Genomic DNA, 27120 nt, shown 5'->3' on the forward strand with positions numbered 1-27120 from the left:
CAAAAAGGTTCAGAAAGGCAGACGAAAGCCAAAGAAAAGGTTTTTTAAGAAAAGATCAAAGGGAAATTCGAAATCAGAAAAGCATGCACACACAAGGTAACTTAAACCCTTATCTAAAAAAGGGCATTTATTTTTTAACTTAAACCCTTATTAAAAAGGGTATTATAAAAACGTTTTGTTTACGGCCTTAAAAGGCCAAAAAAAGTGTTCAAATACTACCAAAACAAATAAAGAGTTTAAAAAGAGGGGACCCACAAGCCGGGCCCCAAATAGCCAACAAATCACTTTTTTGCAAGAGGAGTAGACAGGTCACCACCACCAGAGGAAGAAGGAGCGCCACCAGGACCGGGAAGAGAGGCATCCATAGGAGACGAAGAGGAAGTCAGAGGAACTGTGGAGGAACTCGGGGCATCCTTAGGGCGAGGAGGAGACTCTATATTCCTTTGCCCCCGAGTCTTCAAATCTGACTCGGAAATAATCTCGGGGACAGGGGGATCCACAATGGCACCATCAATGACAACCTTATCGGGATCTAAAGGAGAGAGGTCCAAGTCAGGAGCAATGACTCCGACCTGCTCCCTAAAGATCCTCCAAGCCTCCTCAGCGCCATCAGCAATAGAGTCCTCCAACTCGGCGTATGCCTTCCGAGAATTCAGCAGATCATTCTTCACAGACACAAGATCATCAAACAAACTTTGATAGCTATCCTGGGCTGTCTTCCTCAAACCGACCTCCATGTTGCATTGGGCTTGCAACTTCCTCTCCCTCTCCCGGAGGTTATCTCTCTCCTCCCTCAGCCTGGCGACTTCCTCCTTCAACTTCCCCTCATGCTCCTGATATATGAGAAGCCTACCTTCCAGCTCTTCGACCCTCGAGGTCATCCCTAAAGAGCTGAGAGGAGCCTTCTCGAAAATATCTAAGAGTTTGCCACAAACCCCCGCCGCCTTAAGGCTCTCCTCAACCAGAGTGGTAAGGTGGCGCTGAACAGAAACATCATCCATACTTATACGAACATTGGGATAGATGTTCTTTCGGACGAATGCAAGAGTATCCGCCTTCACCTCACCAAAAGAGCCAGACTCTAAGGTCTTGCGCTTCTTGTTCTCTGGTTCAGAAGAAGGTCGAGCAGAGGGGGGTGGCTGAGAGAAAGTTGAAGAAGAAATTACGATGGGCTGAGAGGGAGTCCCAACGTTCCGAGGAAGAGGAGGAGGAGAGATAACCGCCCTAACACCACCAGTCCTGGCACGAGATCTTGCTTTAGCCTCCTGAACCCTTTGGTAAGACTCCTGAGCATTTGCCTTTGCCATCTCTGAAAGGACAATAACAGACAAATCAGACAAGTCGGATAAGTCAGTCAGACAAGCCGGACTTCTAACAAACAAATAAAAGCTACCTAGCTGCGCCTGGACAAAGGTCGGGGACCCCTGGAGAAACTTTTTTGTGTCCAAGTATGGGGCCCTCCCCCACACTTCTCGGAGGAACCCCACAATGGCTGCTTCCACCTCATCCAGGTCATCCAAACCATATTTCTCGCAGGGGGAAGCCTCCAGCCAGTATAAAGGAAATCGGGGAGAAGAATTATCATCCAGAAAGAAGGGATGGTGACCCTCTACGGCTTGAACTTTGAAAAAATAATTTTTAAAGTCATGGAAGGATTCATCAAAAAGGGTAAAAACTCTCCGACCCTGTATGGCTCGGAAAGACACCCATTGTTGCTTATTGTTTAGCCCACTGAAGGGTTTGGTCATGTGGAAGAGATAGAAAAAAATCTTCAAAGAAGTCGGAAACTCCAAAGTCTGGCTAATAAATTGGTAAATTTTCAAAAAACCCCAAGAATTGGGGTGAAGCTGGGTAGGGGCAACTCGGCAGTGATGCAAAACAGATATCTCAAAGTTTGAAAAAGGGAGAAAAACACCCAAACGGGTGATCATGCACTCATACATAAAGAAAAAATGAGGGGCCGCCTCATTGACTCTCCCAAAGCAAACCCGGTCTTCAGGACCCGGGACTACCAATTCATACTTCGACTCGTCATCCTCAGAAGTACAAATTCTGTGATGAGTGCGAAGGTTGGTGATAAACTCAGTATCGACCGAGGGTTCCTCCCCTAGGACCGTGACATCAACCCATTGAGAAAGGATATCTACGGAAGCCATTTCTTTTTCTTAAAAAGGTAGCAAAAAACCTACAAGGGAAAAAGAAAAGGAAAATCAAAAACAAGGTCCCTAAAGGAGGAAGTACGGAACTGAAGTCTAAAAACCAACCTATCTACAAAATGAAGGCATGCAAATAGAAAAGCACGTTACAAAAAGAACTAACCTTTATCCGAAAACGAGGGTAGAAGGAAACGAAAAGCCTTCGAAGATGCAACAACACAGCACGAACGAATGAAGGGGAAAATTTGAAAAATCGCAGAAACGAAACAATGAAAGAGAGGGAAAGTATTTATAAGTACGTTAGGGGCATGTAAGACCCATAACTTTTGAAAAGTCTTATTATGATCAAGTCTCAAATCATATTGTTAATTATAGCCTTAATTTCGGAAATCATTTTTATTAAAGATAATTAAGGCAAGTTTTATTTATTGAATTTGAGACGAGTTATGATTTTTATCCAATTTTAATAATTATTGGGTTATTTTCTATATTCAGATTATGAATTTGGCAGTTATGAAATATGAGGGATTTTACATGATTTGGATTAGATAAGTAATATTTTAAATATTATCACTGCTATTTTGAAAATTGAAGAAATTCAGTATATTACTCCTAATTATTTGATTTGGACATTTTATTGAAAATAAATTGTAAAATTGATGAGCAAATAGTATTTTTCTATATATAATTAGTTTTGGATTTAAATTGGGTTTCAATTACTATATTTTCCCCGATTTCATTTGAAATTACAAAATTACCCCTAACCCTAATTTTCAAAATAATGAAACCCTAATCCCTCTAACCCTAGCAGCCGCCACTGAAACCCTCCCCCCAATAGCCCAGCTGCAAGAAGAACATGCCGTTTTTCCCCCCTTCTATGAACCAACGAAACAGAAGCAAAGAGAGAGGCTGAGGAGAGGAGGGAAGCTCACCGCGTCGCGCCGCCGCAACAGTCCATGCCGCCAGGGTCACCGTCACCAAGCCTCCTCGCCGTCGCATCGCCGCCGAAGCTTCCTGTGTCGCCACTGTTCGCGCAGAGGAGGGTTTAAGGGAGCTCGTGCCGCCACCGTGCCCGGCCATCGAGCCATGCGTCGCTGCCATCCTTGCGCCGCCATTGCCGTCGCGGAGGAAGGAACCCAGAACAGAGGCGCACGAGGGAGAGAAGCTTGCGGCTAGCCTTGTTGCCGCCACTGCTTCCGTGTATTGCAACGGCGTTGCTATCGCCGCCGTGAATCGCGGCCAGAGGGGGAGCGAGAGACCAAGAGAGAGGCGTGTCGCGCTCTGCTGCAGTTGAGCTAGCCTTGCTGCCTCCGCTGCTGGGGGTTGCCTCCGTCACTGTCGCTGACGAGAGGGAGAGAGAGAGCAGTGCGAAAGGAACAGAACGCGATGGAGGAAAAGCCGGCTCCGCCACTGCCGATCTACTGCTCTGCGGTGCTTAACTGAAGCTCCTGCTACTGTTGCCGGAGTTCTGTGGCCTTTGGAACCAACGTCGAAGCTTCTAGTTGCTTCTGCCGCAAGAAAAACCTCGCCGCCGTCACCGGAAAACCACTGCCGGTAAGGGTCCTTGCATTTGGTCTTCATTCCTTTCTATTCATGGGTCTTTATCGTCATGACGTTGTTGTGCAGTCGCGGTTGTCGGAGTCTTTCATTGCCGCTGCCGCTTGAGGTGGCTGACGGAGCCGCTGCCAGGTTGATATGGGGCTGCGGCTGTTTTATTAATTCAGTGAGTATTTTACGTTTCGAAACCTCCGCGTTAATGTCTTGTTATGTATATTAAGGTCTTGCGGTATTAATGTGTTAGGAGTTAGAATCCGGTTTGCTTATGCCGCTTGTAGCTGTTTCTGATTTTGGAGGGTAACAAGTAGAGCTGAGGTTTTGGTTGCCGTCAGTTCGGGTTGAGGCGGAAATGACTCTGTGAGGCGTTTGGGTTATGGAATTGCGTTTTGAGGTAGGGGCGCTTTCCGAAAACTGTAGTTTATTATTGGAATTATTACATATGGATACTGATATGAGATATTGTGTATTTAGTGATTGTATCTGCCTTATGTATTATTTGATTGAGTCGAATGATTATGGATGTTTGTTTGGCTGAATTGTTGTGCGGCTTTGTGAAATGTAATGTTTTGAAGTGATTCTTTAAAGATTTGAAATCTGAGTTTAATCCGTTGAGGATTGATTTGATTTGAGTCAATTATTTAATGATGTGAAGAGTCGAATGCACTTTTGAATTCAGCCTGGTTTATTTTAATTGACTTGATCTTGGATAAATGATTTGTTACTGAACCGTTTCTTTAAAGCTTTGGAAATGAGTTAAATCGGTTGATATTGAGTTGACTTTGAAATGGTTTTCTTGAGATATGCCACTGAGGCGACTGTTGGATTTAGCTTACTTTTGAATTGATTTCTGGATTTGAGCTGTTGAAAAGGAATGAGAAACGGTTTAGTTGGGACCCAAACCGGGTGGCAAAAGTCCAAGTTTTAGGGGAGGTGCTGCCGAAATTTCTATAAAATCTGAGTCTTTATTGAAATGTTGTCTGGAAAATGATGAGTTAAAGACTTCTGCTATTTTATTGGAATTATCAAGAAAAGGATGATTCATGCTTTCGAAATGAGTTAGTAAAGAGGAAATTGTGATTTAGTCTTGCTTCTTAAGAAAGGCATTGTATCTCTTTCAAGAGAAAGTTATTTAGATGAACCTTGTGTTTTAAAGCTGTTTGAATGCGAAAAGGGTTTATGCCTTTGAATTTGACTTGGGGGTTTCAATTAAAGAAGTTTCAATGACTTTGAAAGAACCTGAATGTCTATTGACAAGTTTTATTTTGAAATGTTTTGAGAAAGGTTTTAAGTACTCTTTGAACTCTGAACTTTTGCAAGACTAAAACAATTTTGAACAGTTGAAACGCTTTAGAATTTATCATGGGGGTTGAAGCTGGTTTTGCCTAAGTAAAGGAATCGGCTTTGAAAGAAGTAAATGATTACGTGACTCGGTTTGGCTTAGATCCTATTTTATTACTCAAATCGGAAAGCCAAGGTTTTAATGATTTTAAATGAATTCGGCGAAATGAGTTATGCTATTCTCCCCTAAAGACTTGGGACTCTGCCGAGAAACTTTGTTATAAAATCCCATTGTGGGATGGGTGATTTTGAATGTTCCCAAGATGAATCTTTAACTTTCCATAGTTTTGGAAGTTTCGGAAAGAGGATGCCGAGAGCGGCTTTGTTTTAAAAAGGGAACTCACTTTGAGTAAATTTGGCTTATGAGCCTGAGATGATTTGAGAAACGAGATTTCTAAAAGCCAAGGCTGAAAAGAGTTGAAACTTGATTTCAAAGTGAAATGAATTGAGAAAATGATTTATGGCTTAAATGCCGATTTTATGAATTTGATGATTTTGAATGTGGAAGTGCTGTTTTATTATGAGCCGGAATGGCTATGTATGATTATGAATATTGAGTGGTTCTGGATTGAACCGTGAGCCAGAATGGCTGTGTGTGATTATCAATATTGGCTGGTTCTGGACTGAACCGTAAGCCGGATGGCTGAGATGGATGTTGATCCATGGATGAGAATGAATGCATGTATATGCTGAATTATTGATAATTGTGATTTTTGCACTTCCACTATTGGAGATGAGGGTTTCCCTGGGTAGTAGCAATGGCTAGCCACCATGTGCTCCAGGTTGAGACTCGAAGCTCTGTTAACCCAATGTCGTAAGTGTGGCCGGGCACTGTGAAAGGCCCGGATGAGCTCGCCCCCATAAATATTCACCAGTGATGGTGATGGATAAATATTCACCAGTGAGGGTGATGGATATGGATCATGATTATGATCAAGTTTATGATGAGTATAACTCGAGTTGGGGATGCACGACAGAGGGACAGTCCAATGGTTAGCTACCAGGACTTGTCGGGTTGGCTCTATAACCGACAGATGATATCATCAGCCACTAGGGACAGGCATGCATCATATGCATTTGTGTGACATTGGTTGGGTGTGCATATTATACTTGGTTTGCCTATGTGATTAATTGCTAACTGTTTTATTTGTAATAACTGTTTGTTTGTGCTTGAACTTCCTATCTGTGTTTGCATCTGGGACTCTGTTGGATTGTGGTGATTGGTTGTTGGTTGGATTGTTTGGGCCTAGGGCCGTGGTTGGAATGAGATGGACTGATGGTTGATTTCGGTTTTGTGTTTCTGGTTTGGAATAAAATATGAAAGGCTATTTTGGTTTCGCTTAGATAAACCGCTTTGAAAGGCTTTTGAGTTTTTGAGAATTGAACGGTTCTTCTTTCCGAAAAGATTTCCGACTTTACTTTTATTGTAAACCGTTGTTTTTGAAAAGAGGCATAAGACGGTTATGAATCACTGGTACGGTTTATCTTCACGTATCCTATTACAGTAATTCCTAAAAACCCTCTACTGAGAACCCTTTCGAGGATGATGTTCTCACCCCCCTACATTTTTCCCCTTTCAGGATATGGGCGCAGAAGTTACGAAGAGCTTATTTAATTGTTGTTGTAATGCTCTGTATTGTTTTAGTTATGGTTTATTGTACCCTCGCCTTTATCTTGATATAATCTGTAAGAGGGATAGGAATTGTATTGGATTATGTTTGTAGTATTACTTATATATATGTATGTATATATATATGGATGTACTCTTTATGAGTTTTTGTACGTTGTATGGTATTTATGGATGTACGTTATCGAACGAAAGAATTTTTGGGAGCGGTATTGCGGTTTAAAGTTTTAAACAGGCTCATATTTTAGTATTAAATAATGTAAAAGTCGTCGTAATGTCCGAGCTATCAAAGGCGCGTAGCCGGAAGCGTGAGCTTTGGTAGTTTGGGTGTTACATTATGGTATCAGAGCAGTTCTTCCTGTAGAGCCTGAGGAATGGACTGACTATGCTTCAATTGCATACTCTGAGTGTTTGTCATGTATTAGGTCTTGTCGAATGACGAGGATTAGAGCTTTATGCACATGACGGTCTATTGATTAACGTTGTTAGTCTTGAATTGCATGATTCTTGGTATTAAGTTTGGCCGGCTTAATACTAGTGAATTTTGTATATGAAAGCACTAATGGGTTATCATAGATGATATACGAGTTTTGAGTGAAGCGAATCGCTGGTTTGGGAATGTTAGAAACTATTTCTCGAGGCTATTCAGTTGTGTATCTTGGATTTTGTTCGAGTCGACCTGTTCTTCATACCCTAACTTGAAGTTCTTGTTTGCTACTCCTCTTGAAAAGTAATTTGATGTTTCCACTCTATTTCTCTATTCATATGCATTCTTGTTTGACCTCAGTTGCATATGCTTGTTTGGAATCTTTGATGCATCTGTCTTCCTCTGTTTGAGTTCTTCTTGATTCAAGTATTCTTTGATATAGTCTTGAACTTGTCTTAATGTGCTGTGACTTTTAACTCCGGGTTCCGTGTTCATTCTTAGAGAACTTGTTGATTCAGTTTTCCTCTTATTTGACAGTGATTACAGCTAATTTTGAGATTTTTATAAAAATTGCTGTTGACTAGATATACACTTATCCATATGTGAAACTTCGAGACTACTTATACAGTTTAACAATTATTTATTTCTAATGCCTCGCTTGTACTTTTACTGGTTTATGAAATTGCATTTACTTTAAAAGTAAATTGACTTTCTAGTAATTTTACTATAGTCCCAATGAACATCTTCATTTGATTATGTATTTGGTTATTCTTCAAGATCCCGGAAAGAAAGAATTTTTCGCTTTTACTTAGGTTGAGTTTCGTTTGGTAAACTTCACTTAATTCATTTTTATTTGAGTTTGATTTAGCATACTGCATGGTTTATGCCATTGTTATTCTTTTGAAAATGTTGGACTCATAGCTTTCTTCTTATGATCAGACTCGCTCCTTCTTAAGCTTTTCACCTCTATGAATGTCATACGTGATTCTGTTTTTAACTAATCTTTTACATCTTGTGAACATTACCATTGATCTTGGTTTGTCTTCTCTTGTGAATCTCATCTTTAAGTGAGTCAGTTTGATTCGTTTCAAGTTAGTGCATTGTTTATTCTCTCATTATCTCTACGAGAGTTTTTAGTCAAAGATTTATCCTTGAGAAATTACAAATGATTGAGTTGCCTTTTTCTACGACTTTTGTATTCTTTCGGATCAATTTAAAACTTGTTGGATGTCTCACGACTAGTGGATCTTGTTTAAACTACTTTGATTTAAGATCTTTTCTTGTATGGCTTGACTCCTTTTCAAGTACATCCTAATCTTCTTGAATATTGTTGTGACATGGTGATTTCAAGTATACTTTTGGAATCTTGTTTTGAATTTTATAAAGCAGATTGAATTCTCTTTGAAGAAGTTCCAAATCGAACTTATTTTTCAGTTGCTTGGTTATAATTGAAACCATTGTTTAATTTTGACAAAGATGATTTAAAGTTGACATGCGCTATTTTAAATGAAGTTTTGAGAATCTTCCTTGGTTAGTGGAAACCTGTCCGTTTGTAACGCACCACTTGTTTTCTTACCAATTTATAAGTAAAATTTTACCTCGAAATTTCTTTTCTAAAGAGAGTTTAACTTCCTCTTTTGTCCCCGCAATAAATGTTATACACGCTTGTTTGAATATGGGCTTTGGGAATTTTTGAACAGGCATTTGATTTCTCTTCCGAGTTTTATGAATTACTTTTGGTTAAGTTGTGCACCTAATTATCTTTCTAAAATATTTGAGAAAATATTTTAGCTCTTAGCAAAACTTGTGTGCATTTTGTTTTTTTTTTTTAAAAACTCTACATGATTTACTTCAACATGAAGTTGTATTGAAGTAAAGCCACGATTATGCTTTTGTTACTCTCTTGAAGGATGTTGTTACTTAACCTTTCTTTTAGACTGCGAAGTGATTTTTCCGCAAGTTTTGGTTCCTTTATGAACAATGTATTCGGAAGTACTTTTAATCGTGCTCTTGAGTTTTGTAAGCTTTGTCTTGGGTTTGAAATATTCTCTTCTGTAAACCTCATGCTTCCTCGACTCAGCTTGAGTTTATTTCAAACCGATGCGCTGGTTTTCTTCTTATTGATCCTATTGAACTTCTTTGATCTAAGGGTTATCTTTGAAGTTGTCAATTGAATCGTGTCTAGCAAACTTCATTGCTTGAACATCCTTGTTTATCTGGAATTGGATATATTCTTTCAAATCTATGAGTATTGTCTTTGACATTTGTCTCTCCTTTCTAAGATCTCGTATTCTTCTGAATAAACTCGAGAATTGTTTTGCTATCACGTGCGACTTGTAGATGTAGTAACGCGATGCGTTAGTTCTTTAAGACGTGATATGTGTATACGGAAGTTGAAGCGGTAGGTGTGCAACGTATGAGTTGTGGGCGTTTTGTTCCTTGCGAACAGGTTTGTGATTGTCAGACTTGTGATCGAGTATGGAATTGTAAAGTGGTTGATGGAGTTGGAAAGTTGAAACTTTGAGGTTGATATAAGATTAGTGTGCGGATATTGATCACATCGTTTTAACTCCATCCTATTTTCTAGCCTTTGATGTCTTGCCCTACTATCACATGATTGACCCATGTTATCTTTTGCATTGAGCCTATCTTGTAACGTTTGCCTGGCAGTTACACTCCTACCTTTGCATCCTTATGCTTATGATAATCAAAGTATTTAAAAATCGTATATATGTTTATATGATGAGATATTTTTGCTACTTTCTTAAATGTGTTCAAAGATGAACTGTTATGAAATTTCTTTCGTTTTGTATGAATTTTCGAGGACGAAAATTTTTATAAGGTGGGTAGGATGTAAGACCCATAACTTTTGAAAAGTCTTATTATGATCAAGTCTCAAATCATATTGTTAATTATAGCCTTAATTTTGGAAATCATTTTTATTAAAGATAATTAAGGCAAGTTTTATTTATTGAATTTGAGACGAGTTATGATTTTTATCCAATTTTAATAATTATTGGGTTATTTTCTATATTCAGATTATAAATTTGGCAGTTATGAAATATGAGGGATTTTACATGATTTGGATTAGATAAGTAATATTTTAAATATTATCACTGCTATTTTGAAAATTGAAGAAATTCAGTATATTACTCCTAATTATTTGATTTGGACATTTTATTGAAAATAAATTGTAAAATTGATGAGCAAATAGTATTTTTCTATATATAATTAGTGTTGGATTTAAATTGGGTTTCAATTACTATATTTTCCCCAATTTCATTTGAAATTACAAAATTACCCCTAACCCTAATTTTCAAAATAATGAAACCCTAATCCCTCTAACCCTAGTAGCCGCCACTGAAACCCTCCCCCCAATAGCCCAGCTGCAAGAAAAACACGCCGTTTTTCCCCCCTTCTATGAACCAACGAAACAGAAGCAAAGAGAGAGGCTGACGAGAGGAGGGAAGCTCACCACGTCGCGCCGCCGCAACAGTCCATGCCGCCAGGGTCACCGTCGCCAAGCCTCCTCGCCGTCGCATCGCCGCCGAAGCTTCCTGTGTCGCCACTGTTCGCGAAGAGGAGGGTTTAAGGGAGCTCGTGCCGCCACCGTGCCCGGCCATCGAGCCATGCGTCGCTGCCATCCTTGCGCCGCCATTGCCGTCGCGGAGGAAGGAACCCAGAACAGAGGCGCACGAGGGAGAGAAGCTTGCGGCTAGCCTTGTTGCCGCCACTGCTTCCGTGTATTGCAACGGCGTTGCTATCGCCGCCGTGAATCGCGGCCAGAGGGGGAGCGAGAGACCAAGAAAGAGGCGTGTCGCGCTCTGCTGCAGTTGAGCTAGCCTTGCTGCCTCCGCTGCTGGGGGTTGCCTCCGTCACTGTCGCTGACGAGAGGGAGAGAGAGAGCAGTGCGAAAGGAACAGAACGCGATGGAGGAAAAGCCGGCTCCGCCACTGCCGATCTACTGCTCTGCGGTGCTTAACTGAAGCTCCTGCTACTATTGCCGGAGTTCTGTGGCCTTTGGAACCAACGTCGAAGCTTCTAGTTGCTTCTGCCGCAAGAAAAACCTCACCGCCGTCACCGGAAAACCACTGCCGGTAAGGATCCTTGCATTCGGTCTTCATTCCTTTCTATTCATGGGTCTTTATCGTCATGACGTTGTTGTGCAGTCGCGGTTGTCGGAGTCTTTCATTGCCGCTGTCGCTTGAGGTGGCTGACGGAGCCGCTGCCAGGTTGATATGGGGCTGCGGCTGTTTTATTAATTCAGTGAGTATTTTACGTTTTGAAACCTCCGCGTTAATGTCTTGTTATGTATATTAAGGTCTTGCGGTATTAATGTGTTAGGAGTTAGAATCCGGTTTGCTTATGCCGCTTGTAGCTGTTTCTGATTTTGGAGGGTAACAAGTAGAGCTGAGGTTTTGGTTGTCGTCAGTTCGGGTTGAGGCGGAAATGACTCTGTGAGGCGTTTGGGTTATGGAATTGCGTTTTGAGGTAGGGGCGCTTTCCGAAAACTGTAGTTTATTATTGGAATTATTACATATGGATACTGATATGAGATATTGTGTATTTAGTGATTGTATCCGCCTTATGTATTATTTGATTGAGTCGAATGATTATGGATGTTTGTTTGGCTGAATTGTTGTGCGGCTTTGTGAAATGTAATGTTTTGAAGTGATTCTTTAAAGATTTGAAATCTGAGTTTAATCCGTTGAGGATTGATTTGATTTGAGTCAATTATTTAATGATGTGAAGAGTCGAATGCACTTTTGAATTCAGCCTGGTTTATTTTAATTGACTTGATCTTGGATAAATGATTTGTTACTAAACCGTTTCTTTAAAGCTTTGGAAATGAGTTAAATCGGTTGATATTGAGTTGACTTTGAAATGGTTTTCTTGAGATATGCCACTGAGGCGACTGTTGGATTTAGCTTGCTTTTGAATTGATTTCTGGATTTGAGCTGTTGAAAAGGAATGAGAAACGGTTTAGTTGGGACCCAAACCGGGTGGCAAAAGTCCAAGTTTTAGGGGAGGTGCTGCCGAAATTTCTATAAAATCTGAGTCTTTATTGAAATGTTGTCTGGAAAATGATGAGTTAAAGACTTCTGCTATTTTATTTGAATTATCAAGAAAAGGATGATTCATGCTTTCGAAATGAGTTAGTAAAGAGGAAATTGTGATTTAGTCTTGCTTCTTAAGAAAGGCATTGTATCTCTTTCAAGAGAAAGTTATTTAGATGAAACTTGTGTTTTAAAACTGTTTGAATGTGAAAAGGGTTTATGCCTTTGAATTTGACTTGGGGGTTTCAATTAAAGAAGTTTCAATGACTTTGAAAGAACCTGAATGTCTATTGACAAGTTTTATTTTGAAATGTTTTGAGAAAGGTTTTAAGTACTCTTTGAACTCTGAACTTTTGCAAGACTAAAACAATTTTGAACAGTTGAAACGCTTTAGAATTTATCATGGGGGTTGAAGCTGGTTTTGCCTAAGTAAAGGAATCGGCTTTGAAAGAAGTAAATGATTACGTGACTCGGTTTGGCTTAAATCCTATTTTATTACTCAAATTGGAAAGCCAAGGTTTTAATGATTTTAAATGAATTCGGCGAAATGAGTTATGCTATTCTCCCCTAAAGACTTGGGACTCTGCCGAGAAACTTTGTTATAAAATCCCATTGTGGGATGGGTGATTTTGAATGTTCCCAAGATGAATCTTTAACTTTCCATAGTTTTGGAAGTTTCGGAAAGAGGATGCCGAGAGCGGCTTTGTTTTAAAAAGGGAACTCACTTTGAGTAAATTTGGCTTATGAGCCTGAGATGATTTGAGAAACGAGATTTCTAAAAGCCAAGGCTGAAAAGAGTTGAAACTTGATTTCAAAGTGAAATGAATTGAGAAAATGATTTATGGCTTAAATGCCGATTTTATGAATTTGATGATTTTGAATGTGGAAGTGTTGTTTTATTATGAGCCGGAATGGCTATGTATGATTATGAATATTGAGTGGTTCTGGATTGAACCGTGAGCCAGAATGGCTGTGTGTGATTATCAATATTGGCTGGTTCTGGACTGAACCGTAAGCCGGATGGCTGAGATGGATGTTGATCCATGGATGAGAATGAATGCATGTATATGCTGAATTATTGATAATTGTGATTTTTGCACTTCCACTATTGGAGATGAGGGTTTCCCTGGGTAGTAGCAATGGCTAGCCACCATGTGCTCCAGGTTGAGACTCGAAGCTCTGAGGGTGATGGATATGGATCATGATTATGATCAAGTTTATGATGAGTATAACTCGAGTTGGGGATGCACGACAGAGGGACAGTCCAATGGTTAGCTACCAGGACTTGTCGGGTTGGCTCTATAACCGACAGATGATATCATCAGCCACTAGGGACAGGCATGCATCATATGCATTTGTGTGACATTGGTTGGGTGTGCATATTATACTTGGTTTGCCTATGTGATTAATTGCTAACTGTTTTATTTGTAATAACTGTTTGTTTGTGCTTGAACTTCCTATCTGTGTTTGCATCTGGGACTCTGTTGGATTGTGGTGATTGGTTGTTGGTTGGATTGTTTGGGCCTAGGGCCGTGGTTGGAATGAGATGGACTGATGGTTGATTTCGGTTTTGTGTTTCTGGTTTGGAATAAAATATGAAAGGCTATTTTGGTTTCGCTTAGATAAACCGCTTTGAAAGGCTTTTGAGTTTTTGAGAATTGAACGGTTCTTCTTTCCGAAAAGATTTCCGACTTTACTTTTATTGTAAACCGTTGTTTTTGAAAAGAGGCATAAGACGGTTATGAATCACTGGTACGGTTTATCTTCACGTATCCTATTACAGTAATTCCTAAAAACCCTCTACTGAGAACCCTTTCGAGGATGATGTTCTCACCCCCCTACATTTTTCCCCTTTCAGGATATGGGCGCAGAAGTTACGAAGAGCTTATTTAATTGTTGTTGTAATGCTCTGTATTGTTTTAGTTATGGTTTATTGTACCCTCGCCTTTATCTTGATATAATCTGTAAGAGGGATAGGAATTGTATTGGATTATGTTTGTAGTATTACTTATATATATGTATGTATATATATATGGATGTACTCTTTATGAGTTTTTGTACGTTGTATGGTATTTATGGATGTACGTTATCGAACGAAAGAATTTTTGGGAGCGGTATTGCGGTTTAAAGTTTTAAACAGGCTCATATTTTAGTATTAAATAATGTAAAAGTCGTCGTAATGTCCGAGCTATCAAAGGCGCGTAGCCGGAAGCGTGAGCTTTGGTAGTTAGGGTGTTACAGGGCACAATGGTAAAAACGGGGCAGTCATTAATGAAAATGCACCGTTACCAAGACCATCAATCCCTACGCACATCCCTAACGGACACGACGCTTGATTAGACGTAACTGTCAGAACCAAAAGGTCACAAAAAGTCACGTCGGTTTCGGAACATCACGTCGGTCCTCCAACAAGTCGGCTACAACCCCGAGTAGTATACTCGAACCCAAATCTTAAAGAGAAATTGGGCTCGAGTAGGGGCACTGTTCATACCCTGGCTCAACGAATAAGGCCCAGGATCCAAATAAAAAGGTCCAACCCAAAGGGTTGGCCTCACCTTTCGCCAGATTAGCCGCCACGAAGTCGGAACTAGTCACGACTTGCTCTAAAGAAGTCGGGAACGAGGATTAACTGGCAGATAGGCACTCATTTGAATGAGTAACTGCCCCTAGAATCTCTCTAACCACTTCACGAAGCAATATCTTAACTTCCCTAAGATAAAGGGATGGTTAACACCCTAGAAAAGTGGCACTACTCCAACGGTGGTTATTGGCTCACCACTATAAATACACTGACACCCCTCAGGTATCTCTAAGCTCCAATACTCTCTAGACCTGCTAACCCCTTTGCTGACTTAGGCATCGGAGTGTCTTTGCAGGTACCACCCCCCATTCACTCATACTCACAAGTCGGACGGAGGCCCCCAAGGCGCAGACCCTGACGAAGGCTTCCTCCCTCAGACGATTGGGCCGACCAGCGCCATCCAGCCCATTAATCTCCGGTTACCTACCGTAACAGGGATAAATTTTTTTATAAAAAAAAATTAGCAATAGGAGGAAAAATATAATAAAATTTAGGTATATATTTTCTTTGGCTTTTTTTTAAATCTAATAAATTAAGGACTAATTCATCGTAAATTGAGTTCTATTTAAGAGTTTGTAATTAGCTAATGAGTTACTACACATACAAGACAGAATTCGAACTTCCAATATTTTCTTAAACAGATAATTAAGCTAATCATTCGACAACCCCAAATTTATTTAAATATATTTAAAATTTTAAATTAAAACTACCTAAAAAATAATTTGCTGTGGGGTATGTGCAACTACTTTTTAGCTCCACAAAGATTTTCTCCAGTTTTATACGAAAATGACATGAGCGATCAGGGGCAGCACCAATTAAAGAGAAAGAATCACACTTCACAGGATGTTATCATTGCAAGATTCAAGCACTTGCAATCCTGCAACGGAGCATACGTTCACGGATGGGCGCAGAAGGCAGGCATAGTCAATTCTGGACCCCCTGGCCCCTGCAATATAATTAATGGACAGCGTTTTGGTTGTCAAGATCACTATTCTGTCTTATTCAATGAAAATTAACTACTCGAAATTAACTACTCCACGGATCAAGGACAATTAGATCATGAAAACAGCTAATTTCATTTTCATTTGTGTGTCAATTTTTCATTTTTTCATTTTCATCTTTTTCTTTTTATTTAATCACATATTTCCTTCCATGCATGCATCTAATGATTTGCAAATTAATTAAAAAGGCAAATCGCTCGGCCGTCGCAGCATCAGTCTTGGCAGCAATAATGGTCTTTCATAATATGAGTAATTCTATTTTCTATTCCCTTTGGTCTCTGGCTCACCAAGAACGACTTCTACACTAAGTCTCTAGTTCTTTTTATAGTATGAAAGCATTAGAATTTTTTTTTCATGCCTTTCATTATCTCTTTTACCACCACAATTTTAAGAGAATAAAATTTTTTTATTATTGTCTAATAAAAAATTCATAGAGATTTTTTATATCTTGAGGGAATATTATTATTAACTCATTAACAATTATGTATGAGGACGAATAGCCAATAAGTAATAGCTCAAATGGCATAGACTCTCCATACTCAATTAAGAGATTGCGGGTTCGAATATCATATCTTTGGTAAAAAAAAATGTATGAGGACGAATATCTATTTAAAAAAAATTATTTCGTTCGTATTTTGAAATCACAATATTCAACTTCTTGTCATTTTTATCCCTATTTTTCTCATCAAAAACAACACAATTATAATAGTAATCATCAAATCCATGCTAACAAATGTACAAGATAAACATCACTAAAATCTTTATTCTCTCAACTCTAAGATATCCTTCTATATCAATTCTTTTTTATTTTACCTCATCACATTCATGAAAAAGAATTGAAACAAAGGAAGGATAGAGGTGGAATTTTCACAATAATAATAAAACCAATCATAGCTATCAATTCCAATAAATTCAAAGCCAAATCCATCAACTACATATGAATTACAATGAAACAAAAAATCACTTGGATTTTTCTTATCTTTTCTCTTACCTTTTCAACTCATGATCTTATCATCATTTCAGCTTTTTTCTATTACGGAAAGAGATTGACACAAGAAACAAAATAAGTCTAGGAAAAGCTTAGACATTCTTTTCTAATCAAAGAGAATAAATAATATTTTTATGTAAACATGAGGTGAAAAGAAAAAAGCTTCTAAAATAGAAGAATACCATTAATGATGAAGTGATGCTCTCTTTTCTTGCCTTCAATCCTGGAAATTGCAAGTTATGTATGGATGGTATTTGCCTTCCGCACTTTTAATTATTATTTACCATAGTTGTCAAAACCGATCTAATAATTGAATCGATCAGACTATTGGATTACCAGATTTTTTGGTTCAATCGATGGATCATCGGTTGACTCAGTCTTAAGTTTTAACATATATCATTACAGCAACAACAATAAACAATCAACAAAATCACTTCGTATTCATAATCAACAAAATCAATTCATAAACCAATTCAACAATCAACAAAATCATTTATAATCAGCAAAATAATTCATAAACTAATTCAATAATAAAATTAACAACAATAATATTTCAACCATTTCAATATTTTAAGTTCAATATTTGTCATAATCTAATCAAATTCATAAATCAAATAACAGTAAAATTAACAGAAATAACATCAATGAATTAACTATTAAAAATTAATGTAAAATATTAGAATAACTGAAAAAAATACATGTTGACTGTTGTTGCAATTGTAGAATCGAGTAGTGCAGTGTAGACAGCAACACCCGCAGAAGAGAGGCGAGAGAGGGACGGAGGCAGCAAAAAAAAACTTTTTATTTTTGGTGTCTATCAACTATAACTATGTTAGGTGTACATTAAAATCAGTCACTAATATAAAATATTTGTTAAAATACAAATATATATTAAAAATGAATCAAACAATATATATATTTATACACAAATATATTAACAACTAATTTTAATAACTAATTTTAGCGTGCAAATAATATTTTATATTGAATATTGGTCGGTATTTTCCTCCATACTCAAATTTATTTCTTGACTGGTTTATCCGTTTATTATTACCATCACCTATCATTAATGAATATTGGTATACCTATCACAATTGCGGATTTTTTAAATAAATAATTTAAATATTTTGTTTTTGAATATGAGTCATTTAGACACAATTTATTATTTTGTATTCTATTATTTATCATGTTTATACTGTAAATAATTTAACTATTGTTATATCTCATTTATAGATCTCATTTATAATATAAACGAAATAAGACACAATTTAAATATCCAAAACAGGTGTAAATGGGATACGTGAAGAGATACATGATAAGTATATTTCGTTTACACTGTAAATGAGATATGAGAAAAGGCAACTCAGACATAATGTAAACGAGACATACCTATAATTAAATCGTTTAACTATAAACAAGATATAGTACAACAAATTTCGATCATCTATATAAGGAACGGCAAACAGTAGCATTCTTCACAAACATTTCAATCCTTCTTCTCTATTTTTTCAATAAGTTTAGTAAAAACGTCTGGTAGTAAGTATATCTTTATGAGTATCTATTCTAATTGCACATAAGAAACAGCGATAAAGGAGTTATATTTGAGTGTGAAAGTCCTATTCTTTTGCACACTTATCATTTGGATTCTCTGTCTAAGTTAAAGAGACTAATATTGATGAGCATGGATGCTAATGGGACAATATATATCAGAAGAGTTGAGTATAAGTTGTTAACACCGATAAAAAATAGAGTATTTCATTTTTGTATTTTTTAGCTAGATAGTGAAGAGCATATGCGCCTAATTTTGATGTCCATGGGAGAATCATGGCTCAACAAGTGATGGAGCTTTTCTACAGAGATTGGTGATGTAGGTGATAGTAGTTTTGGGCATTTGAATTTTATCCAAGATAACCCACCTCTTGTTCACCCTCCACACTGTGCTAGTCCAAGGGAACACATGGACGTGGATATTCATGAGTCGGATGAAGAATATATTGCGGACAGCAATGAAAGTAGTTCTTCTGAGGATGAAGAAGACTTTATACCTAAGACCTTGCTATGTGGATCAGTTCGATACCTTCTGCCTCCCCCACAACCAATTTCGAAGTTGTCAGATGTAGCTAGCCATAATCACACGAGTTTCGCATTGGTTATAGATTCAAGAGCAGGGAGGCTGTCATGCTAGGTGTGAAGAATTACAGGATTCGGAAGAGTAGTGTCGAGTATATGGTCGTGGAGTCTAATTGAGCAAAGTACCATGTGTATTGCAGACAATCTGTAGCAAGATATCCATGGAGTCTCCGTTTTTCACTCCGATAAAATCTTGGATATTGGTAAGCCACAATGTTAAAGAAGTTTATTGTTGTTTATCATAATGCTTATTGATAAACATATGACCACACACTTGTCTAACTCCCACCATGTTTGAGAACCATCGACAGTTGGACAGAAATCTCATCTGTAGTGTCATCATGTCCCTCATGTAGTCCAACTCACCTGTTTCTATCGCTGTCCTACAAGGTGCAATTGGGTAGAGCTATCACTTCAAGCTCTCATACAGAAAAGTTTGGATGGCGAAGCAAATGCAATTGCTCAGATCTATGGTGATTGGAATGAGTCCTATAACAAGGTTACGAGATTATTGCAAGTATTGCAGAATTGTTATCCCGACAGGATAACTAATTTCAGTGCGGTATCATACTATGATAGATACTTGGTGGTCTACGATTGCTGCCAATTTAAGCTTTGAAGCATTTGTAAGTCCTTTTTATCTGTGGATGGCACACACCTATACAATAAGTATGGTGGTGTATTGCTAATTGTTGTGGCACAAGACGGTAACAATAACATTTTTTCAATTGCTTTTGCTATTATGGTGTCTGAAACAACGGAGTCGTGGTCATTCTTTCTTACCAACCTTAGACGACGTGTCACACCACAAGAGAAACTTTTGATTATATCTGATTGATCCCAAGCCATCAAAGTCGCACTGAATGCCGATGATAGTAGTTGGAAGCCTTCTAGTATTTATCCGTTCCATCAAATGAGTGCACTTGTGATATGTTCACATGTGTATGTGTCTTATCCATAGCTAAATCGTTTATACCGTAAACATGATAAGTAATAAGGCATAACGGTAAATTATGTCCAAATTACCTATACCCGTCAGCCCATATATTGATTAATGAATTCTAATTTGTTTTCTTCGTTTTCTTTTAAAAAATCATTTCGGGTAACTATAATTTACGATTCAATTTTAATGGTTCAGCACTATGTAGTTTATCCGGATAAGAAAAGCGTTACTTGTTCCAAAAATTACAAAGAAATCAAGCATCCTCTAATCTCTGAAAGTCCAATTCCAATAGATCAACAAATCAAAGATTCTGTTCCCTTCAGGAAGTTTAACTTGGACCAAATGCATTATGCTATTCCAATATTTTTATTCATTGAATTTCGCATTTTAAATCCTATGAAACGAGTTCTTTACTTTGTATAATTGCTGTCTGGAGAGAATATACTTGGCTTACTTGTGATTGTAAAATTAGTTATTTTATGTTATAGATATGTCTTAGTTGCACCACTTAGCATTTTCTTTTGATTTTAACTTGCACATTTCGACGTAATTTTCTTTAAACTTTGTCAAGAATTTACCTAACTTTAAAAGACTTGCATACGTTTATTAACTATGCTTACATTTATATTCAATAAGGATAACTAAGGACAGTTTAAAATTACTTCAGAATACAAATCAACTCGTTAAAACCAAAAAGTAAAAAATGGTAAATAAAATAAATATGGAATTGGGTTTTATAAAGATTTAACATAGAGTCGATGAATTCCCTAAGTGGGTTGAGTGTTTTTTTTTTTCCCAACAGAAAATATCCATCCCTGCTTTCCCCTCTTATTTATGTTTTCTTACACTGCATAGGGTACATAAATATGACATGATAACCCATCCATTGAGAAAATTCAAAGCCATCTCTACTTAATTACCACCAACTACAATCAAAATCAACACACAAAATAACTTAAAACGGGCAATATCACGCTGATAAGGCCATAAGAAAACACAATCCAAGATTTGAAGTCCTTACTACAAAATGCAATTTGCGCCACCACTTTAGTTGTTGTCCGAAAGAGGCTTCCGAGCCAAAAAGAAGTACATAGGTGTGAATATCTCTTTCCTGAAAAAGGTAACAAAAGCAAGTCAAGTTTCAGTAGTCCTCCTCTAGTGAGAATTGTTGTTAAATTAAACTAAATCGTATTTGATTCTCATGTGCTTCGATCGAAACTCAGATGTTTTCAGATTAGTGTCCTTCCAACTTAAGAGTCAAGAATGAGAATGAGACGAGATCAAGATCGGATGGGTCACTGAGAGAGATACCACTATTCTTCCTTTTAAGATGATACTTGAGACATTGTGTTTCAGTTCTATTGTGTTTCTCGCCGCTCTGTTCTATGCAACTAAACAGCTTTCTGCATCTCTATGTCTATGTATTTGTGTATCTGAGACACTAATCAATCGGAGCCGAATTGCCAGGAATGGTTTAAGAACACCCCAACCTTAGCTCCAATTGAAACAAGTATATAATATATAAGAGCTTCAAATGTGGATAGAGTGTGACATTACAAAGATAAATGAGAAACTTACTTTCCGCCTTCAACTAGTCCCTCAGCAGCTTTCTCTAGAAAATCTTGAACCCTTAGACTCCCCTTTGGAGCCAATCCAGCAAATTCCAAAGCCTTGACCTACAAATAAATCAAATTCATCGTCTGAAAGACTCAAACTAATATCAAATTGAGTAATATAAAAAATCTTATCTTATATATATAAAAGGTAAGAGGTCTCAAGCAATAGCTTTACAATATGACATATGTCTTGCTTAGTTAATAGACACGAGGATTTTAAATTGCAAAATGGCATTTGATTGACAATGATTCACATACTTCGTTAAGTAATGCTGAAATTTTTATCCACAAAAAAAAAAAAAAAAAAAAAAAAAAAAAAAATTCAACTATGATAAGAATTTGTCAAGATTAAAGTATTATGAAATAATACAAATAGAATACAATATATAATTAACGTTTCAATTTCAAGGAGAGGATAATGCTAGTATGCCACTCTAAAATTGATAATGCTACTCTGACTTGATGAAAATTTGTAATAAATGTATTCTGTAATTGAGATTAAGATGTCTCAATTTGGAAATGACTTTCTCAATTTGGAAGTGGCAAAATCCACTCTTAATTTTATTGTAATTTTTAATGTATTGCCAAATTACAATAGAGTGGAATTAAATCCAAATACTTAAAACGAATAAAATAATAGCTATGGTATTGAGTAACAATACCATGTTTCTGGTAAAAAATCGTCCAACAGCTGTTAGACGGAAGCTACTCAATGAGAAGTGATTTTTGTCTAAAGGCTGGTACCAGGGAACAGGAGACTCCTTTGCAAGATCTTTTTCCCATATTATCTTCATACAGAAAAGGAATGATTCTCCCCTTAGCCAAATTGTCTATCTTTTAGAAAATCAAATAACAATATCGTCAAAATTGATAACTACTAAGATTTTATTGTTCACCTCAAAGCCTGCTTGCTTAAGAGCTTCAAGACACTTTGTAGTCGACCTAATGTCTGGAAGACCATCACCAATCTCAACTTCTGCCTGCAACAATGAATTTTACGTATTGAATTACAAAACATGAAGTTGTTTCCACAGAATTAATAGATAACATCTTCGTTTTTGTCCATATTTTACCTTTATTTTTTTATGTTCTTGGTTATTGGGATCAAATGCATCGGTCATGCACCATTCATATGCAGCAAAACATTGGCCGGGCTTCAACACTCTATAAATTTCTTTATAGCATCCATACTATTCCAAATTCATGAGGTTTAAACATGTTAGAACATAAAAATACCATCATTGTTGAAATTTACTGCTAACACATTTACTTCATGCAGTTATGTGTAAGGCTACGTTGAAAATTTATCCACAATCATTGACAGCTTACGGGCACAATTGCAAAAGTAAGAATAAAAAGTTCGTAAGTGTATGAATTACAGTCACATACAGCATCAGGTGCATGGCAGGTGGCTTCAATTGCATACACTGCATCAAAACTGTTGTCTGGAATAGGCATTTTCATGAAATCAGCCTGCATTATCAAACTACTCTTAGCCAAAAGCTGTCTTAGGCATTTTTATTATAAGCTTTTCCGAAAATAAATATCCAACATATATAATTGGATAGGAACAATTTTACAATAATCTTGGATCCACATGTTGTGAAAACTAGTAGGCTTCCAACTTGGAAGACAAAAATTAATTGATTTTGAAGTATCAACCTTAATGAAGTCGCAAGTCTTGTCTACCCCAGCTATACGATTGAGTTCCTGTCAAATAACAAAAAACTGTAAATGATGGAAATGCTTTTGGAGTTGCCATCAAGCAACATTTTTATTAATTATTTTTTATATAACCCAATAAACAAAAAAATAATTATAGTTCTGTAGTTAAAGAATCTATAAGGTGTATAACTTAAAGAAACTAGGTTCGATTTCTCACAATGACCATTTTGGAATTATTTTTACAAAATTGTGAGAGAGACCAAAAAGATGTGAGAAACCAAGATTCAAATCAAACTACCCCAATTCTGTCTACATATAGGTATAGATACTATCATTGTTTAAGAAAATACGGAAAAGCAACATAAATACTTCATCAAGAAGGTCAAAATAATTGTTCAACTAACAGGAAGCTTAGGATGATAGGCTTTGTATATAAAAAACTAGAAGACTCATAAGTATACTACAAAATTCCCAAGCGTTAATGTGCTACATATATAGTAACACTCAAATCAATGCACAAATTTTATGTGAGAAGACTCGAACAATTTTAACAATGATAGTACAAGCCTACATCAGATAGATATAGTGATTGAACCAGAAGGTCAAATAGTTTTGCCAATTACTTCTCAAAAGTCAAAACTTGTGTCAGCACGTTACATCTCACAACACATACCTTTCCTCTCGATATTTGGTACTCATTGTTATTCAATCCTGTAACTGATGTTGAGCTGCAGAAAAATACATGTAATCAATTTTTGTCAAGCATCAAAGGCAGAGCAGGGAAGAGCAAAAGGAGAGGAAGCCAAAAATGAAGAGTTATTGTTCACCTAAAGTGAGCAATTTCTCTCAATGGTCCTCCAATTCCGCATCCAACATCCAAAACCTAAACCCAAAAAAATAAAAAAGTTCACGAGTATTTACTAAAAATGTACTGATAACCAAATAACAAGATGCTACTTTGTTCTATTGAAATATCAAAACCTTCTGCCCAGGCTTCAGGCCAAGTTGCAAAGCAAGGAAATGCTCGTGACGTTTGATGCTTTCTCGAAGAGACTCACCATTCCATCTGAAAGAGAAGAAAAACATCAGCATGACCCAATTAACAGCAAAATATTGAATTTGAAATTGCAGAACGAAGCAAACAGACCTGTGTGCAAAATGGAAAGATTCTCCCCATCCAAACTCATAAAAGCTCGTAGCAAGATCATAGTATTTGTTAACCTGAAAAATATGCATTCTTATGATATCCTTTCTGCAAATAATCAAATTAGTTACAAGACAAGAAAATATAAACAAACATCACTTGTGTGATGGAAGGAGGATAGATGAAAAAAAGAAAAAGAACATATATCCATCGATTTTCTCTTTTTAAAAAAATAAAAATGAAAAGGAGATAACTATGCGTTAATCATTAAAACATAATTGTGACAGAATAACCAATCTAATTAACTAGATATCCATAATAATAGTCCAGAGCCATAATAATATATTTTATTGCTTTTTCTTCTTAATCTCTCACCATATCAGTGTAGTTAGCATTCCTATCTTCTTGTTTCCCTCCATAGTGAACATGATACTTCTCATACCTGAACAATAAGATCAATAACAGACAAAACCAAGATTACTAGTCCACCAATGTATGTATAAATAAACAGAGATTTATAATTTCCAAATTTAATAGCAGTAGAATCACCAATTTTCTGAAGCACATATGACTTTAATCTTAAGGGCTTAAGAACAACAATTATCAAGTTATTTTACATAACCAACACAACTTGTCCGATTATATTAGCAGCAAAACCAATGGAGATGCAGAACATTTTCAACAGTCTGTTCTAATTTTATTTTGTGTTGTGCTTAAAGTTGTATGGAGGGTAAAATTGAAAGAAAGATTTGATAATGTTACATCGATTAGTGAATAAATATCCAAATTTTCATTGCGAATAGACAATCGACAGAAGAATCCTTCAATTTTCATCTAAAAACAAAGTCAGATTGTGATTTAAAAATATCCAAAACAAGAAAATTTCTTTACTCAATGTTGCAACATTTATTATCAAAATCAAATCAAATTATCAAAAGGCAACCAAGAACAGAGAAAATTTGAGTAAATACAAAAAGAAGTGAACAGATTACTGAAATCACAAAAGAATTAACCAAATTGCATGTGTATATATCAAGCTAAAAAGTTAAATATAAATCTAAAAATTTCTTTACTAAATATTGCAACATTTATTATCAAAATCAAATCAAATTAAAAAAAAAACAACCGAGAACAGAGAAAATTTGAGTAAATTAAAAGAAAATGTGAACAGATTACTGAAATCACACAGAAATTCAACCAAAATGCGAGTATCAATATCAGAATATATATATATATATAAAGCTAGAAAGTTAAATATATAAATCTAAAAATTATTAAGATAAAGAAGAATGGCATACTTATCAACAGCATCTAGAACTTGAGCTTTGTTGATCTTGCCACCAACACCTGATGCCAAATCCATGGCGATGACTTAATTCAATAAACCACCTTTGAATCTACACACACAGAATTCCCAAATCAACATTCAAACATAAGTTAAAAAAGAAAAAAGCGGAAAATTAACAAATGAATGGGATGCAGAAATAAAGGAAAAACACGAATGTGACTGTGCAAACTGCAAAGAGTAAAAACTAGCATTGAATGCCAGAGAGAGTGTGAAAATACCTATGCACTGTTGATATTTTCAGGTAGTGTCTGAGTTTTAGAGAAGCTTGTTTGTTTATATGGAGAAGGATGGCCACTTTAAATTCTAAAATTTCAGAAATAGACAAATGAGGAATGAATTAAAATATCAGTTTAATTCTTAAAATTTTATAATATAAAATTTAATAAATTAATTAACTCCAAAAAGCTTTCATTAAGACAACTTTATGTTTTAAATATTTTTATAATTTTATATTTTACATATTTAATTTATTATTTTATTTTTACTTTGAATTTCAATTCTCTATACATTTAAAATAATTCATAAACCAGTTCAACACTAACAAAATCACTACATATTCATAGTCAGCAAACCCAATTCATAAACCAATTCAACAGTAATATTTCAACCATTTCAGCTTTTCAAGTTCAACCTCTGCCATATTCTAATCAGATTCATAAATCAAACAACAATAAAATTAACAGAAATAACATCAATGAATCAACTATTAAAAATTAATATAAAATATTAGAACAATTGAAAAAATAACTTACGTCTTGACTGTTGTTGCAGCTGCAGAATCGAGCAGTGCAGTGCAGTGCAGGCAGCAACACCCGCCGAAGAGAGGCGAGGGAGGGACGGAGGCGCGGCGAGACGCGAGCACTCACCGGGAAGCACAGCTGCAGGAAGAGAGGCAAGACGCGAGCAGTGGAGCACACCAGGCGTTGGGTGCAGTGATGGCGGACGAGAAGAATACGAGGCAGAGGGAGCAAGACCGCTGGCGAGGGACGACGAGCGGAGAAGACGCGGTGAGACGCGAGCGTGCGGTGGATCCGGCGAGAGGGGGCAGCGCTGTGCCTGTGTGTCAGAGTGAGAGTGAGAGTGGGGTTACTGAACTAAAAAAAGTATACGGGGAGTTAATGTATTGTGGCGTGACCCTGTGACTCCGAGCACGTGAGGATGCGTTGGCTTTGTGGACTTATCTGCGAAACAGCACTTTGGGGAATGAACGTGCAAGCAAGTCCATGTCAACGGGCCCCGCGAGGGCCGTCCCTGTATCCCTTAAATTGGTAATGAAGAATTAGTAATTACAGTTATAAAATAACTAAATAAATAAATAAGGAAGAGGTAACAAATATAAAATATAAAGAGAGAGAAAGAAGTATTGCAATATAAAAGAGAAAGAGAATTGTTTATTGTTTTTGTGTGTTGTAAGTAAAGGCTATGAAGCCTTATTTATAGTAGTACAAAATCAACATTCATTAAAGGTTGGTCTTCAAATTTCTTCCTTGAAAATAAATCTCTTTGCATGGGAAAGATTATTAGCCGCCCAATTGATAAATG

General features: G+C 36.8%; 2 protein-coding genes across 6 annotated transcripts; both read right to left on the reverse strand.

The window, feature by feature from the left end:
• Nucleotides 1–223: 223 nt before the first annotated feature.
• LOC148570592 (uncharacterized) lies at nt 224–1943 on the reverse strand. The gene is made up of 2 exons (XM_088507895.1): nt 1394–1943; nt 224–1309 (listed from the first exon to the last, which is right to left on the reverse strand). The coding sequence occupies exons 1-2, from the start codon at nt 1941–1943 to the stop codon at nt 282–284; spliced, it is 1578 nt and encodes a 525-aa protein (XP_088364021.1). The 3' UTR covers nt 224–281.
• An 18561-nt stretch (nt 1944–20504) lies between these two features.
• Nucleotides 20505–26859, reverse strand: LOC107630475 (cycloartenol-C-24-methyltransferase). 5 transcript variants are annotated; one of them, XM_021118880.2, is made up of 16 exons: nt 26331–26687; nt 25797–25881; nt 25529–25627; nt 24606–24672; nt 24234–24307; nt 24068–24152; nt 23914–23969; nt 23760–23814; nt 23084–23131; nt 22811–22894; nt 22495–22611; nt 22318–22401; nt 22084–22209; nt 21384–21481; nt 20827–20916; nt 20505–20731 (listed from the first exon to the last, which is right to left on the reverse strand). In XM_021118880.2, exons 3-15 carry the CDS (start codon nt 25591–25593, stop codon nt 20853–20855), a joined length of 1023 nt encoding a protein of 340 aa, XP_020974539.1. In that variant the 5' UTR covers nt 25594–25627; nt 25797–25881; nt 26331–26687; the 3' UTR covers nt 20505–20731; nt 20827–20852. The 5 variants fall into 5 exon arrangements, with proteins under 5 accessions (XP_020974539.1, XP_016189106.2, XP_088365363.1 ...); XM_016333620.3 differs by having other exon boundaries at nt 20505–20916; nt 26331–26859; XM_088509237.1 differs by lacking the exon at nt 25797–25881 and having other exon boundaries at nt 26331–26730.
• Between the last annotated feature and the right edge of the window lie 261 nt (nt 26860–27120).

The sequence above is a fragment of the Arachis ipaensis genome, chromosome B3, assembly GCF_059453495.1.
Source record: "Arachis ipaensis isolate K30076 ecotype BB chromosome B3, ASM5945349v1, whole genome shotgun sequence".
NCBI lineage: Eukaryota > Viridiplantae > Streptophyta > Magnoliopsida > Fabales > Fabaceae > Arachis > Arachis ipaensis.